The 18,062-nt window shown below is 39.2% G+C and overlaps 1 protein-coding gene across 1 annotated transcript; it reads right to left on the bottom strand.

The window, feature by feature from the left end:
• Window positions 1-1,696: 1,696 nt before the first annotated feature.
• On the bottom strand, window positions 1,697-12,115 carry LOC106096325 (uncharacterized). Its single transcript, XM_059365260.1, has 3 exons — window positions 11,931-12,115; window positions 11,645-11,827; window positions 1,697-2,044 (listed from the first exon to the last, which is right to left on the bottom strand). The coding sequence occupies exons 1-3, from the start codon at window positions 11,986-11,988 to the stop codon at window positions 1,836-1,838; spliced, it is 450 nt and encodes a 149-aa protein (XP_059221243.1). The 5' UTR covers window positions 11,989-12,115; the 3' UTR covers window positions 1,697-1,835.
• Window positions 12,116-18,062: the final 5,947 nt, after the last annotated feature.

The following is an 18,062-nucleotide window of genomic DNA, read 5'->3' as shown; positions in this document are numbered from 1 at the left end:
AAAGTTTCAGCTCAATATCTCTATTTTTGAAGGCTGTATCCGTGATTTCAACAGACAGACGGACAGACGGACGGACACGTCTAGATCGTCTTAGATTTTTACGCTGATCAAGAATATATATACTTTATAGGGTCGGAAATGGATATTTCGATGTGCTGCAAACGGAATGACAAAATGAATATACCCCCATCCTTTGGTGGTGGGTATAAAAAGGTACGAAATGGATAATCTTGGTACAGGAAGGATAGATAGAGGTAGAATTTTGAAATTTGACTTTAAAGACATCTGGTGCAAAAGTATGAGGGTGAAAATAACAAATGGAAAAATAGTACCGGTAACGAGAGAAAACGAACGTTAAGTACCGCAATTAGTACCATTTGGTACTTTCTTTACAAATGGAGTTAGTAGTCTGAAATTTGACATGTAGGTACAACTAGCAAATACATGAAGGGTGACTAAAAGATCTATTCAAAATTCTTAAATTTTGGACCATTTGGTACTTTGTGTTCAGATAGAGCTGGAGGTCTGCAACTTGGCATATAGGTACAGAAAGGAAATATAATATGGCTGACTAGGTTAGGTTGAAAAGAGGGTGCAGATATTAATACGCCCCATGCCACTATGGACATACACCTCTCTAAACTACAAAGTAATCTCTAAAAAGAAGATTTTAAGTTAGGAATTCCGTGCAAAATCCTTAATTGTTTTCAATACCACTCCCCTGAGTTGGTTCATGTCTGATCTCATCATCTTCCCCTCATGCTCTACACATGTTATCACTTGCCGCATCGATTTTACATAAGTGAGCTCGTAGTCCTATGTGTCGCGATATGATACCAATAGCTATACTGACCTACTTCTTACCTCCTTTAAGTAATAGCCCGTTTTCTCACAATCTGGATCCCCCCATAGAATCTTCGTCGTCCTACCGATCGTTTCGCTATTTTACAATGTTGCATGCGTATTCGTCGCCCACTCCCTTAACTCGGACTGCGTCGAACCAAAAGGCATCGTGTTAACCAAGTTTATTGACAGCAGTCCTCTATCCTTCACCGCCAAATTCCGCCTTACTCCGTTATGTATCACAATGGACGAAAACGTCTAAGTGAGTCTGATGGCAGGCTGCCACTTAAATCTAACCTAACCTAATCTAACGACCAGTCTTAACAGCTATCCGGACCATGCTTAGCCAGGCCCAGGCAGCAGGGCCTTGGCCACACTGAAGTTCACTTCAAGAAGCTCAAACAGGCGATAGTTAATGGATTCAATAGCTTGATCGGTTTATCCATTCCTGGCCAACTTGATGGTAGCGTTATTTTGTGCCTGCTTCTGATACTCCGGAAACCAGCAAAGCCTGATCGCTCTCCTCGTGGTTCGTGCTATATGAGTGCTGTCCTATACAAGTTTATGTTCAATGATATGGGACCTCCTTTTTACTGGCGCAGAGCGACACCACTTAGTAGAGAAATATGCAAGTCTGATTACCTCAGGTAAATACCTCATATGTTGCCAGACCTAGGAGGGGATGACCACAACTGAAAATGTTTTCTGATGTTCTCGCCTGGAATTCAACCCAGGGGTCTAGTTTCAAAGGCGGATATGCAAATCACTGAGCTATGGTGGCCTCCATAAAGAAAAATATTTTTTTTTGTACTTTTTTTATTAACCTTTTCTTTGTATAGAAAAAATAAAAAAAAAACAATCATAAATGTTTGTATAAAATAATAAATAAAAATGAAAATTCCTTCTTAAAATAATAACAAAACAAATAAAGGCCAAAATGTTTTAGCATTCAAATTTTCAAATCGTTCCATCATCTTGGAAGAACTTCCCATTTAGGAGAGTACACGTGCCAAACCAAAGAAGGCAGCGATGGCAATGACAACGGGAGCCATGCCTGAGGAACCATTGCAAAGATTGCCGGAGCAGACATCACAAGCAACTTCTGAAGTAAATGGATTTTCCTTGACATCAATTTTGCATCCATTATTGCTGCTAATGTCACCAAAGTAACAGGAACGTGTAATGTAGGTGCCACTGACTTCTAAAATGAGAAAAAAAAGGAAACATTAGCATGAAGATGTGAAATTGGAAAAAATTGAAAATGAAATCATCATTTAGAAAACATTAAGAAACAAGTAAAAGCCTGCTAAGTTCGGCCAGGCCGAATCTTATATACCGTCCATCATGGATCGCATTTGTCGAGCTCTTGCCACGGTATCTCTTTTTAGGTAAACAAAAGATATAAGAAAATAATTGCTATGTTTTTGGAACAATATCAAGTTATGCTTCATTTCGCACAATAATTGAACTGAATATTGGAGGCCATAGTAGAAGTCATTGTGTAAAGTTTCAACCAAATTTAGTAAGAATTACGCTGTTTAGGGGCTGAAGAAATAAAATGGGGAGGTCGGTTTATAGAGGAGCTGTATTGGGCTTTAAACCGATCCAGACCATATTCGACACGTACGTTAAAGGTCATGGGAGAAGCCGTTGTACAAAATTTCGGCCTAATCGGATAATAATTGCGCACTTTAGAGGCTAAAGAAGTCAAGATCCCAGATCGGTTTATAAGGCATCTGGAAATGATAACAAAACACCTCATGCAAAATTTCGGCCAAATCGAATAATAATTGCGCCCTCTAGTGACTCAAGAAGTCAAGACCCCAGACAGGTTATGGACCCATTTGAACTTTTCTTAACACAGTTGTTGGATATCATAACAAAACACGTCGTGCAAAATTTCAGCCAAATCGGATAGGAATTGCGATCTCTAGACGCTCAAGAAGTCAAGACCCCAGATAGGTTTATATGACAGCTATATCAGGTTATAGACTGATTTCAACCAAACTCAGCGCAGTTGTTGGAAGTCATAAGAAAACACGTCGTGCAAAATTTCAGCCATATCGAATAATAATTGCGTCCTCTTGTGGCTCAAAAAGTCAAGATCCCAGATCGGTTTATATGGCAGCTATATCAAAACGTGGACCGATTAGCTCATTTACAATCCCAACCGACCTACAATAATAAGAAGTATTTTGTGCCAAATTTCAAGCGGCTAGCTTTACTCCTTCGAAAGCTAGCGCTCTTTCAACAGACAGACGGACAGACAGACGGGCGGACGGATGTGGACCGTACTCAGGACAGTTATTGGAAGTCGTAACAGAACACAATATGCAAAATTTCAGCCAAATCGGACAAAAATTGCGGCTTTCAGGGGCTCAAGAATTCTATCGAGAGATCGGTTTATATGGGAGCTATATCTATATCTGATCCGATATGGCCCATTTGCAATCCCCGATGACCTAAATCGATGTTAAGTATCTGTGCAAACTTCCAAGCGTCTAGTTTAACGCTTTCGACCTCTATCGTGATTTCGATAGACGGACGTACGGACAGAGGGACGGACGGACAGACGAACGGACGGACAGACGGACGGACAGATATGGCTAGATCGACTCAGAACGTCGAGACAATGTAGAATATATACTTTACTAGCTGAACCGGGCCCGCTCCGCTGCGCCTTCTTTTAATTTATGTGGCACAAAATTATCCTTTGAATATTTAGTTTCGACCATTAAAGAGCTTTTAGTCAAATACCATGCTACGAAAATAGTATAAGCATATCACTTTACTAAGAGTATAACAATATAAGTACCTTTATCTGAATCCCATATGATCTTTATTGGACCACGAATTCGCTCGGAGGGTTTAATGCCTTTCTAGAAAGTATTTATTTACGCCCAAAAATCCCCATGATGTCCGATTTAGGAGTGTGTTCAGGTGTGAGGTAGTCCCCTAGACGCATCGTGCTCTTGTCTCACATACCACTTATTTAAACCCCATATTACCAATGGTTTAAGTAGAGTTTATAGGATAAGGCGTCCCCCAAACACTTGGCCCCAAAATTGATTATCAAATTATTTTCTAGTCTCAATTCATTTTAGCCACATATTGTCATGGTCGGCAAATGTTTACCCTTTAAGAGGTTTCTGGGCAAAGAGCGGTTCCCCAAATACATAGTTCCACATTTGGATATTCGTAGTCTACTCCCAAAAACCTTTATTTGAGAACTATATTGCGATGGTCAGAAAATAATTGTTGTTTGTGGTCTATTTTGTTCTACTCCCCAATACCTTTCATGTTCTACTCCCCAATACCTTTCATATGAGCCCCACATTGACATGGTCTGTAAATATGCTCGATTTAGGAGTGTTTTGGGGTGGTACCGCAAAGCCCTGAAAATATACCAGCATCGTGCTCTATTCTCATGTATCTATATATCATATATTTCAAACCCCTATTGACATTGGCCTTGAAATTAGATATCAAATTCGTTTTCTAATCTCATTTAAACCCCTTATTGCAAAAGCCAGCAAATATGTCCGGTTTGGGGTATGGGCCCCAGAGCTCCACTGTTTTGAAGACCCAAATTGTCTTGGTGAGCAAATACGTCCAATTTGGGGGTTATTATAGTGGTGGAATGTCCCCTAGACAATTGGTCCCGAATGTTGATATCAGATTCGTAGTCTACTCTCAAATACCTTTCATTTGAGCCCCATATTTTCATAGTCGCCAAACATGACCGGTTTGTTGTTGTTTTGGGGGATGGGGCGGCCACTCATTGATTTGGCCTTGAAAGTATACATCATACTCGTGTTCTACTTTAAATTACCTTTATTTGAGCCCCATATTGCAATGGTCAGCAAATAGTTCCTATATGGGTGGTGTTTTGGGTGGTTGATATCAGATTCGTGCTTTACTCCCAAAGACCTTTCATTTGAGCCCCATACTGCTATGGTCGTTAATTTGTCCTCTTTGGGGCATGTTTTTGGGGAAGGACGACCTCCCAAATACTTAGTCCCACATTTGGATATCAGATTCGTATTTTACACTCAACTACACTTTTATTTAAGCCCCATATTTCCATGGTCAGTAAATAAGTCATGTTTGGGGGGTGTTTTTTGGGGAAAGGGTGGACCCCCAGAAACTTGGTCCCACATTTGGGTATCAAATTCGTATTCTACCCGTAAATACCTTTCATTTGAGTCCCATATTGTCATGGTGGGTAAATAAGTCCGATTTAGAGGTGTTTTGGGGTTGGGGTGGTCCCCCTAGCACTTGGTGCGACAATTGGATATCAGATACGTTTTTTTATCCTAAATATCTTTCATTTGAGTCCCATATTGTTGTGATAGGTCTAAATATATGTTTTATAGGTTTTGGGGGTGGGGCGGCCTCCTAGGTACCCCATCCGAAATTTGGAAACCAATTTTTTATTTTTAGGGTACTATATGAGAGCACACAACATTTCGTTTAAATCGCACCACCTTTCTAAGAGATCTGGCGTTTCTGAAAATTAGGGTAAGGGGGAGGGTCCGCCATCCCCCCACCCCCCCTTCAAATACCAAAAAATTTAGTACCCTATTTTTACCCAAATTTCGGTATCAAATTCGTATTCTACTCGTAAATACCTTTCATTTGAGTCCCACATTGTCAGGGTGGGTAAATATGCCCGAATTAGAGGTGTTTTGGGGCTTGCGGTGGTCCCCCAAACACTTGGTCCGACACTGGGATATTAGATACGTTTTGTAATCTTAAATACCATTCATTTGAGTCACATATTGTCGTGATTGGTCTATATATATTTGGCGGGTTTTGGGTGTGGGGCGTCCCCCTAGGTACCCCACCCGAAATTTGGAAACCAAATTTCTGATTTTAGATTACTATAAGACGGTACACAAAATTTCGCTTAAATCGTGCCACCCATCTTCGAGATCTGGCGTTTTTGAAAACTGGGGTAAGGGGAGGGTCCGCCCCCCCTTCAAATATCAAAAAATAGTAGTACCCTTTTTTACCACGGTATCATTATGCACCATCTGTGAAAATTTCAAGAAATTTCGGTTCAGCTGTTTGCGAGTCTATAAGAAACACCCAAAGAAACAAACGACAAGATTGGGTTTTAGACGAATATTTCGAGGTGTTACATACGGTATGACTACATTAGTGTACCCCCATCCTATGCTGGTGGGTATAAAAATATGTTTTAAGTGCTTATGTGACCTAATCACTTTCGATTTTAATTGACAATTATTTATAGTCATTGTTTTGGATGACTTTTTTTTGGCTTCTTTAGCTTTTTTATATACCCATCACCATGGGATAGGGGGTATATTAATTTAGTCATTACGTTTGCAACTCATTGAAATATTCATTTCCGACACTACATTGTATATATATTTCGGATCGTTGTAAAATTCTAAGAGGATTGAATGATGCCCGTGTGTCTGTCCGTTAGTTGTAATCACGCTATAGTCTTTAAAAATTGAGATATTGCATTGAAATTTTGCACAGACTCTATCTCTTCTATAAGCAGGTTGAGTTTCAGAATGGGCCACAAGGGACTTTATTTGGAAATAGCTGTCATATAGACCGATCTGGCGATTTAGGGTCTCAAGACTATAACAGGCGATTTTGCTGATGTTTGGAACAGTGAGTTCCATCAAAACTTCCAACATCTGTCCCGAATATGGTCCAGATCGAGCTACATTTAGATATAGCTGCCATAGAGACCGATCTTCAGCTTTAGGGTCTAAAGACCATACAAGGCGCATTCATTTTCCGATTTTGCTGAAATTTGAAACAGTGAGTTTCACTAGGGACCTCGACATCTACCCGAATGTAGAGTATATGGGACCATATCTACATATAGCTGCCATATAGAGCGATCCGGCGATTTAGGGTCTTAAGCCTATAACAAGCGCATTTATTACCCAATTTCGCTGAAATTTTTCATAATGAGTTTTATTAGGCTCGCCGATATCCAAACGAAAAATGGTCCAGATCGGAACAGGTTTGGATATAGCTACCCTATAGACCGACCTGCCGATTTTGGGTCTTAGGCCTATAACAGGAGCATTTATTACCCGACCTTGGTGACATTTTTAACAGTGAGTTTTATCAAGACTCCCAACATCTGTCCCGAACATGGTCCAGATCGGGCTATATTTAGATATAGCTGCCATTGAGACCGATCTACAGCTTTAGGATCTAAAGACCATAAAAGGTGGATTTTTTCTTCGATTTTGCTGAAATTTGGAACAGTTAGCTACTTTAAGACTTCAAAGATCCAAACCAAAATTGGGTAAAGATCGGACCATATTAAGATATAGCTGCCAAAAAGATCGATCGTCCGATTTAGGGCTTAATCCCATAAACTGCGCATTTATTACCCAATTTCGCTAAAATTTTGTACTGTCACTTCTAGAGAGCTTCTCGGCACCTTAACCAAATATGATTAAGATCGTTCTATATTTGTATTTTAATATGGATTTAGTAGGGCTATAATAAATTTTGATAGTAAATCTCATGGTGGTGGGTATAAAAAGTTCGGCACTGCCGAACTTCATACGTGTTTACTTGTTTTCTTTTAATTTCAATATGTCTGACTTTTTTGAATTCTCAAAATGCTTTGAGATGAAACTGTTTTTGTAGTTGATTATTAATTTCAATTAATAAACCCAGACCATTAAATGTCGTCTTGTGTGTTTTCAAAAGCCACAACCCCATTAAATAAATCTACAAAAATTAGACTAAAGAATTTGTTGTTGTTTCAAATACACTGGGAAAATTTTAGTTCCAAATTAAATTTAAAGGCTTCTGTAATAAGAAGAGGATGGTGGCTCATGATCGGCATATGTAGACCTTTAGGTTTTGTATAATCCTATTGGCTAATGGCGGAGCCTGTAGCCCATGACTATAAAGGAGTTCAAACTATATACAGCCCTTTAAGGGTAGAGAAGGAAGTAAAAACGCACCATGCACGTCCCAAAAAAGAAGAGAAGTGAGCCTCTGAAAGATGGCAACATAGAATGCTAAATGAGAGTCGATATACGAATGTAAAGAGATATGAGGCACTGCAGTTTTAAATAACACCTAAACCAGATGTGTTTTTGGTCATGGTTAGTTTTAGATATTTATACCCTACACCACCACTGAGGTACAGGGTTTATAACTTAGTCCAGAAGGAAGAGAGATAGAACCATGGATAAGTATACCAATCGACTCAGAATCATGTCTGTCCATCTGTTAATTTGTGTAAAATTTTCATCCGGTCGTCTTTAAATTTGATACAGACATGTTTTTCGGCCTAGAGACGAAGCCTATTGAAATTGAAAAAAATCGGTTCAGATTTGGATATAGCTCGCATATATATGTTCGTCCGATTCGTTCAGCGATTCTCTCAAAATTTGGCAGGAAGAATTTTCCTATAACTCTCAACATTACCGATGAATTTCATAGAAATCGGTTCAGATTTATATATAGCTCTCCTATATATATATCGCCCGATTTTCACTCCTAGAGCCACTGCAAGCGCACTTATTGAACAAACTTCCCAAAATTTTGTTGAACGCTTTCCTCGACGTTTTCCACCATATATATAAAGTTTTGTAGAAATCGGTTTAGATTTAGATATAGCTCCCATGTATATGTTCGTCCGATTTGCAGTAATAATGCAATTAAATGGTCATTTGTTAACCGATTCTCTCAAAATTTGGCTGTAAGAATTTTCTCTTGGAAGGAGGCCACCGTCCGCCTATGATGCTAAACCCTTGGGTTCGAATCCTGGCGAGATCATCAGAAAAAAATTTCAGCGGTGGTTTTCTCCTCCTTATGTACTATGCCATGTAAAACTCATAATGACATAATCGGTAAACAAGTTCATTTTTAGGATGGAGTGGAACACAGGATCAATGTCCCGAAAATGAGTTTAAAAATCCCGAAAATCCATTAGAAAATCCAAATTCGAACGAATCACATTACCAATATCCGAGATTTGGTGTTTTTGAAAATTTAAGAAATGCCTTTTAGTGGAGGGTTGGCACCTCAGACATTTCGACTCAAATATGGATATCAAATTTGTGCTCCACTGCCAAATTCCATTGATTTGAGCTCCATTTTGCCATGGCCATGGTAAATATTAACCGATGATTTGAGCTCCAAATTGCCATAGTCAGAAATGGAGTTCAGTTTAGTGGATGCTTAAGGGCGTAGCCCTAAACTTTTGGCTCCAAAATTCGATTCATTTTATACTCTCAAATACCTTCGATTTGAGTCCCATATTGTTATAATGGGTCAATTCACCTGTTTGACGTATTTTTAGGAGGAGGCAAATTGTTTTGTCATATTCGTAATCTACTCCCAAATACCTCCCCTTTGAGTCCCATATAGCCAAGGTCGGCTAATATGCCCATTTGAGTGTGGGGCAATCTTCCATTACTTGGACCCAATTTTTATGCCTTAATGTATTCTATTGACGAATAGGGATGCCACCGTAGCGCAGAGATAAGCAAGTCCGCCTATGACGCTGAACGCCTGGGTTCGAATCCTGGCAAGACCATCAGAAAAAATATTCAGCGGAGGTTTTCCTCTCCCAATGCTGGCAACATTTGTGAGGTACTATGCCATGGAAAACTTCTCTCCAAAGAGGTGTCGCACTTCGTTCGGACTCGGCTAAAAAAAAGAGGTCCCTTATTGATATGTGAGAAGTTTGCCCCTGTTCCTTAGTGGAATGTTCATGGGCAAAATTTGCATTTTGCATCCCTCCACTAAAAGGCATTTCTCTAATTTTCAAAAACACCAAATCTCGGAGATTGGTAATGTGATTCGTTCTAATTTGATGGTGGAAAATGATGGATTTTCGGGACATTGATCCTGTGTTCCACCCCATTCTAAAACTGAACTTGTTTACCGATCATGTCATTATGAGTTTTTCATGGCATAGTACATAAGGAGGAGAAAACCACCGCTGAAAATTTTTTCTGATGATCTCGCCAGGATTCGAACTCAAGCGTTTAGCGTCATAGGCGGACGGTGGGTTCCTTAGTGGGTTCATGGGCAAAATTTGCATTTACCGACAAATAGTTTTCATTTGAGTCCCACATTGACATGAACTTCAAATTTAACAGTTTGTAGGAGTTTTGAAGTTGGGGCGACCCGTTGGGTACTTTACCAATGCCTTTCATTTGATACCCATATTGTGTCTATCGGTCCACTTTTGGTTTTGGGTGGCCGATATCTAAAAATAGTATAGCCTATGTTTCCTTCCAGACAAACCTCCACAATCTGCGAACATTTTAAGAAAATCGGTTCAGCCATTTTTGATTCTACGGAACAAACAAACAAACCAAGTCGTTGTGGCGTTTTGAGAGGGTGGGGTGATTCCCTATAATTCGACCTGTTTTTGTACGCCAGATTCGTAATCTTCTCCCGAATATCTTTCACTTGAGCTCCATATTGACATGAACGCCCAATATGTCTGTTTTGGGGAGTTGGTTGATCCCCTATAATTCGACCTGTTTTTGTACGCCAGATTCGTAATCTTCTCCCAAATATCTTTCACTTGAGCCCCATATTGACATGAACGTTCAATATGTCTGTTTGGGGGAGTTTTGGGGTTTGGGCGGCCCAATGAGTACCTAGATTCAAATTTTAATACCACATCCGTATTCTACTCTCCACTACCTTTCATTTGATACCCATATTGTTTAGATCGGTCCACTTTTGATTTTGGGTGATGTTTTCGACATAAGGGGGAGGGTCCGCCCCCCCTTCTGTTGTTTCCTTCCACACCAACCTAAACAATCAGTGAAAATTTCAAGGTAATCGGTTCAGCCGGAACAAACAAACACACATTGATTTTTGTATATCAGAAAGATATGAAACAATCTTCATAAAATTCAAACTCAAATGGGATTAATGAAAGATTGCATAACATTTATGAAAATTAAACCTACACATTATGAACGTTTACATATATAATGACAAAATTATAAATATTTGAACATTTTCTTTACATTTGAGAAACAAAATTTCATAAATATAAGAACTTGTTAATGAAGATCTTATTCTTATTTTTTTCACTGAAAATTTTCATAAAATTTATGATTTTTCATTAATATAATAAAAATTTTCATAATATTTATGAACAAAAAGTTATGAAACACGTTCAATACAATTATGACGAAAAGTTCTTTCCGTGTATGTAAATGAACTCCCGAACACAAGAGGAACTATTTTTAATTCAATTTTGACGAAATTTGGATGCGTTATGCATATAAATACATTCAAGTTGGTAATTTTTCTTTTTTTTTCTTTTATTTAAAAAAATTTTGATTGTATACTAAAATCGGAAATTTTCCAAAAGGTTTTAAAAAATTTAAAAAACAATTTTTTTTAACAAATTTATGTTAACAACCGTTTGTGGAAGAGTAAATTTTATTCTTGAATTTTGGAACACTTTGCCAGTATCAACCAAAAACAATTGGGTTACTCACTGGTCGTTTGGTTGATTGTAATGAATCATTGATGATGTTATTCCAAAGCCTTCGAACTCAAAATCTGAATTAAATTATTCTTTAAATTCAAAAAATGTTCAAACGATTGCAATTAAAAATTTCCAAATGGCATTTTTAATGGCATTTTTTTTCCAATCGCCGTAATGAAATTCACTAAAATATTTTATAGCATTTCTGTAGGTTATCACAACACTCCATGAGCACAATTTTGAAGTTCTTTTTTTTCTTAGGTTATTTTTCTGCAATCTCATTTCGAATTCAGATATTTCTTTAGTTTTACTACTTACTAGTTTCCAATGCTTGTTTCATGCAGCCGGTAGCGTTATGATTGCCGACTCCCAAAAATGAGGTCAAAACATTGGCGGGAGTTAATTTGTTGCAATCGATCTTCATACTTTCCTCAGGTTCAAATGTATCCTCGCATTTTTTATTGGTCAACGAGGTGCACTGATAGCAGTGGACAGCAAAGGCTGCAAGAGAAAAAACAAAATTCAAAGGTAAATTTATTATAAAAAAAATTCCGAAAAAGAAACGTTTAAGAAAATATGTCTTTTTGGTCATTCAGATTCTTACCAGTATTGGCCAAAGTGGCAACAACAGCCAAAGCCAACAAGTATTTCATGGAAGCCATTTTTTTTATTTCTCAAAATTTACAAACAACTGCTGTGTTTTTGTTTTTCCAATTATTTTTTTGGTTATCTCCAAATTTCTCCTGGACGTCTGTTGATCTGTACTGATTAGAGCAGAATGTTTTCCTTGCGATACTCACAAAATGTTTAAGCCTCACACAGAGTCTTAAGTTGTTTGAGTGTCATTCCTTTGGCTTCTCAACAGCGAGCATTAGACGAGTGAAGTTTTGAGTGAATTTCTGTAAGGGCGAGCATAAAACAGATGTTGACCATACAACCTACCCTTCGATATAAGCGATTTGTAGAACTTTTTTCTTTATCATAATTAATGGGCTGTGAGTGTTATTTATAGGTCCAGCAACAGACTACATTTTTTATTTTTTTTTGTTTTTTCTTTTTATGAAGAAAGTGATATGATGACACATCCACAAACATGTGAAAGATAACAGCAATGGGGTTGCTTCTGAAGAAGTGTTTTATACTTGTGAGGCGCCTTCTGGGCATTTTCTTAAAAAAAAAAAAAAGAATTTAAAAATGCGCCTTCTGGGCATTTTTCTTAAGAAAAGTCCTAACAAAAAAGAAAAAAAAAAAGAATTTAAAAAAATTTTAATTTTTTTAAAATTTTTTTTTGTTTGTTTCTCTTTCGAGAAAAGACAAAGGAAAAAAAGTTTTTTGGACAAAATTTTGACAGAGATTTCTATGAAAATAAAATTTTCATAAAATCTTCAAAAATTTTATCAAATTATTTAAAAACAAGTAAAAAGGCGTTAAGTTCAGCCGGACCGAACTTTGGATACCCAACACCTCGGGCATATATGTAAACCACCTTTCATCAAAACCTGGTGAAAATGGCATACCTTATGTCCCATAGCAGTTATATCGAAATATATTCCGATTTGGACCAAATACTAATAAGTACAAGTCATTGTTCAATTGTGTATAACAAAATATTCATCTTTTTAGTAGCTTTATCTAAAAATAAACCGATCTGAACCATATACCACATGGATGTCGAAAAGCCTAACATAAGTCACTGTGTCAAATTTCAGTGAAATCGGATTACAAATGCGCTTTTTTGGGCCCAAAACCTTAAATCGAGAGATCAGTCTATATGGCAGCGATATTCAAATCTGGACCGATCTGGATCAAATTGAAGAAGGACATCGAAGAGCCTAACACAACTCACTGCCTCAAATTTCAGCGATATCGGACAATAATGGCAGCTATATCCCAATCTGAACCGATCTGGGCCAAATTAAAGAAAGATGTGGAAGAGTCTAAGGCAACTAACTGTCCCAAAATTCAGCGAAATCGGATAATAAATGTGGCTTTTATGGGCCTAACACCCTCAATCGGAGGATCGGTGTATGTAGCAGCTATATCCAAATCTGGACCGAACTTGGCCAAATTGACGAAGGATGTCGAAGGGCCTAACACAACTCTCTGATCGAAATGTCAGTAAAATCGGATAATAAATGTGGCTTTTATGGGTCTAAGACCCATCGGCGGATAGGTCTACATGTGGGCTATATCAAGATATAGTCCGATATAGCCCACCTTCGAACATAATCTTCTTATGGACAAAAGAAGAATCTGTGCAAAGTTTCTGCTCAATATCTCTATTTGTAAAGACTGTAGCGTGATTTCAACAGACAGACGGACGGACACCACCCATCCTTCGGTGGTGGGTATAAAAATAATTTTGTACAAAAATTAGGTTTGGTTAGGTTAGGTTGAAAAGAGGGTGGCGATATTAATACGCCTCATTCCACTATGGACATAGACCTTAGTCAGAAATCGGCTTGTTCTGCGCTCTAAATACAAAAAAAAAGTAGCCACGAAAATGAAAAGCTAAGTTACGAATTTCGTGCTACTTACAAAATCCTTCATTGTATTCCATGCCACGCCTCTAAGTTGTTTCATGACTGGTTATGTGTCCCCAGGTAAGTTCCGACATCTGTTAGACGCGAAAGCCGGGCAATGACAAACGAAATGCTCCAACGTCTTATGCCCTACACATGTTATTCTTATGTGTCCGTCATGTTACCAATAGCTATACAGACCTCTTTCTTACTCAGTCATAGCCTCGTCTTCTCACGATCCGGAACCCACCATAGGATTTTCGTCATCCTGCCAACCGTTTTGCTGTTCCTCAATGTTGCATGTGCATTCGTCGCCCACGCCTTAACGCCCACACGGACTGCGTCGACCCGAATGGCTTCGGGTTAACCAAGTTTGTTACCTTACCCTAATTTTCAGAAACTCCAGATCTCGGAGATGGGTGGTGCGATTTAAGCCAAATTGCTTATATCATAGTAACCTACAAACAAAAATTTGGTATACAAATTTTGGATGGGGTACCTAGGGTGGGCGCACCACCCCAAAACCTTCAAAATATATATATACACCAATCACGACAATATGGGTCTTAAATGAAAGGTATTTAAGATTGGAAAACGTACCTGATGTCCAATTGTCGGACTAAGTGTTTGGGCGACCACCCCAACCCGCAAAACACCCCTGAATCGGACATATTTATCGACCATGGCAATATGGGACTCAAATGAAAGATATTTCCGAATGACCACGGCAATATGAGGCTTAAATAAAAGATATTTAAGTGTAGAACACTAATCTGATATCCAGATGTGGGACCAAATGTTTTCACGACCAAAGCAATAGGGGGCTCAAATGAAAGGTCTTTGGAAGTAAAGCACGAATCTGATATCAATGTTCGGGAAAAGAATCTACGGAGCCACCCCACTCCCAAAACACTACCCAAAAAGGACGTATTTCCTGACCATTGCAATATGAGGCTCAAATAAGAGATATTTTAGAGTAGAACACGAATCTGATATATATTTTCAAAGCCAAATTATTGAGTGGCCGGCCCATCTCCCAAAACATCCCCGAAACCGGACATGCTTGCCGTCTATGGAAAAATGGAGCTCAAATGAAGGGTATTTGGGAGTAGACAATGAAACTGACATCAACATTCGGGACCAAGTGTCTAGGGGACGTCCCACCACCATAATAACACCCAAGTAGGACGTATTTGCTCACTAAGACCATTTTGGGTCTTCAAGACTATGGAGCTCGATATTCTTTTAGGGCTTTTAGGACCCATACCCCAAACCGGACATATTTGGTGGCTTTTTAAATAGGAGGTTTAAGTGATTGGTATTTGAGATTAGAAAACGAATTTGATTAACGATTTGAGGCCAATGGCATTATGGCTTAAATGAAAGGTATTGGGGGTGGCAGAGCAAGAATTGATACCCACTGTCGGGACTAATTTTCTGAGGGTGTACCCCGTTCCCAGATAGCAAACAGCTATTTTGCAAAATGGCCATTGCAAAATGGGCTCAAAGGTATTTGGGAGTAGAATACGAATTTGATATTTAAATGTAGGACCATGTATTTAGGGCATCACCCCTTCCCCAAGACACCCCTCAAAGGGTAAACATTTTCGACCATGCCAATATGTGGCTCAAATAAAAGGTATTTGAGATTAGAAAACAATTTTGATAACCAATTTCGGGGCCATGTGTTTGGGGGACGCCTCATCCTGTAAACTCACCTTAAACCAATGGCAATATGGGGTTTAAATAAATGGTATTCGAGAGAAGAGCACGATGCCACCTAACCTCTGAAAACACACCTGAATTTTTTAAAAGAATTTTAAGAATGAAGTACACCTTATATCTAAACTTGAATTCGTAGACCAATAAAGAACATATGATCTTCCAGATGGCAATACTAGGGTCACATCAAACCAAGACAGTGCCTCGCACTCGACGTCAAGGTTCATCTCAGATATACCTCCATCCAGGTTTCCTATCGTCGCCTCGATTATACCGCGTTTGTATGAGCCGCTCCCTTCCACAATCTATTCTCCCATCGCCTTAAGTCTGATAGCAGCAGTGATTTCCTCACTCTTAATCTGTATGTCAATGGGTTGGATATCGAGAATAGCCTCCAGTGCCCAAGTGGGCGTGGTCCTCATCGCTTCGCCTATCCCATGACAATATGTTCTCTGAACCTGTTGTATGGTCCTTATGTTGCACTTTTTCTCCATAGCAGTCTACCAAAGTACTGAGGCGTAAGTATTGGTCAAGGGCGCCCCGGCAGTCGAGTTGGTAGCGTGCTTGGATTATCAATGCAGGGGTCGTGAGTTCGATTTCCACCACAAGCCTTGGTCTGTCGCTACTGTGGTATCACAATGGGCTTAAAATTGTCTGAGTGAGTTTGTAAAAGACTGCCACTCTTACCTAACCTAACCTAAGTATTGGTCAATCACACTCCTATAGAGCCAGTGAACTATCCGCGGATTCAGGCCACATTTCGAGCCTACGGCCCATCTACATAGTACCCAACATCTGTGAGCCTTCTCGGTACGCTCCTGAATGTGACACTTTCCATTAGTTTCCTGTCCAAGATCACACCTAAGTAGTTGACCTTGTCAGATATCGAAATCTTGTTATTGAGGAAACGTGGTGCGTTAAATTGGCCCACCTTCATCTTCCTCGTGAATAGGCACATTTCAGTCTTCTCTGGGTTAACATTGAGACATTTGGGTCTAGCCCAGTCATATGCCATATGCAAAGACCCTTTTGGCCCTTCTGCTTAGTTGGTTCGGATACTAACCCCTTAGAAGTATTATAACAAATCCCTTCTCAGTCAGCATCCGTAATAGGTCATTTATGGTGGTCACCCTTGTTCCACTTTTTCCCTTATATTAATGTGATGGGTTATCCAGTCTCTGAGGACCATGTGCACCGGTACTGGTCTAAGGATTGGATCAGTGTGTCAGTCCGCACATTTTTAATTGTATGTCAATGCTTACAGCCAATGTGTACATCTTGCCATCGAAAGATTCATCTATTTAAGCACAACCTCGTGCATGGCAGTCACCACCGAACTTCCCTTGACAAAGGCATGCTGTTTGTATATGAGCACTTCGCTGGATGTCCTACTCTTTATCATGGTGGCCACATTACGTTCCATGGTTTTGAGTAGAAAGGACGTATGGCTTATAGGTCTGTAGGCCTTTGGTGTCGCATAACTTTCCTTGCCGGGCTTACCACCCTTGCCTCCTGCCAGACTTTCGGAGTGTATGCAAGTCATAGGTAGGCATGCTATGAAAATAGCCGTCAAATGGGGCGCTAGATAGTCGGCCCACTTCTGTAGTAACGCCACATCGATTCAGACTTGGATATAGCCCCCATATAAACCGATCCCCGGATTTGACTTCTTGAGCCCTTAGAAACCTCCATTTTCGTCCGATTTCGCTGAAATGTGGAACAAAATCTTGAGTTATGGCTTCCTATATCCATGCAAAGTATGATCCAAATCAGTCTATAATCAGATAAAGCCCCCATATAACCGATCTCCCGACTTGACTTCTTGAGCCTCTAGAAGCCTTAATTTTCATCCGATTTGGCTAAAATTTGTAACAAAGGTTTAAGTTACGACTTCCAATATCCATGGTAGGTATGATCTAAATCGGTCTATAAACATATATAGCCCCCATATAGACTATTACCAGAATTTGACTTCTTGAGCTCTTAGAAGCCTCAATTTTCATCCGATTTGACTAAAATTTGGAACAAAGGCTTAAGTTATGACTTCCAACATCCATGTCAAGTATGATCCAATGCGGTCTATGAACAGATATAGCTCCCATATAAACCGATCTCCCGATTTGGCTTCTTGAGCCTCTAGAAGCCTCAATTTGCATCCCATTGGGGTGAAATTCGGAACAAAGACTTGTGTTTTGACTTCCAACATCCATGTCAAGTATGGTCTGAATCGGTCTATAAACAGATATAGCCCCCATATAAACCGATGCCCTGATTTGACTTTTTGAGCCCTTAGAAGCCTCAATTTTTATCCGATTTTGCTGAAAGTTGAAATAAAAGCATGAATTATGACTTCCATGACATCCTTGCCAAGTATGATGCAAATCGGTCTATAGAAAGATATAGCCCCCATATAAACCGATCTCCGGATTTGACTTCTTGAGCCCTTAGAAGACTCAATTTTCATCCGATTTGGCTGAAAGTTAAAAAAAGTC

Source organism: Stomoxys calcitrans, chromosome 3, assembly GCF_963082655.1.
Source record: "Stomoxys calcitrans chromosome 3, idStoCalc2.1, whole genome shotgun sequence".
Taxonomy (NCBI): domain Eukaryota; kingdom Metazoa; phylum Arthropoda; class Insecta; order Diptera; family Muscidae; genus Stomoxys; species Stomoxys calcitrans.
The sequence above is the reverse complement of the archived record's forward strand: the minus strand, read 5'-3'. Positions and strand labels throughout refer to the sequence as shown.

Bases quoted from the DNA above. Each gene is read 5' to 3' on its own strand.
- LOC106096325 (XM_059365260.1), bottom strand. From the start codon at position 11,988: ATGGCTTCCATGAAATACTTGTTGGCTTTGGCTGTTGTTGCCACTTTG. The intron at 11,828-11,930 runs GTAAGAATCTGA...TTTCTCTTGCAG, and splicing joins TGCCACTTTGGCCAATACTG to CCTTTGCTGTCCACTGCTAT. The intron at 2,045-11,644 runs GTAAGTAGTAAA...TTCTCATTTTAG, and splicing joins GAAACAAGCATTGGAAACTA to AAGTCAGTGGCACCTACATT.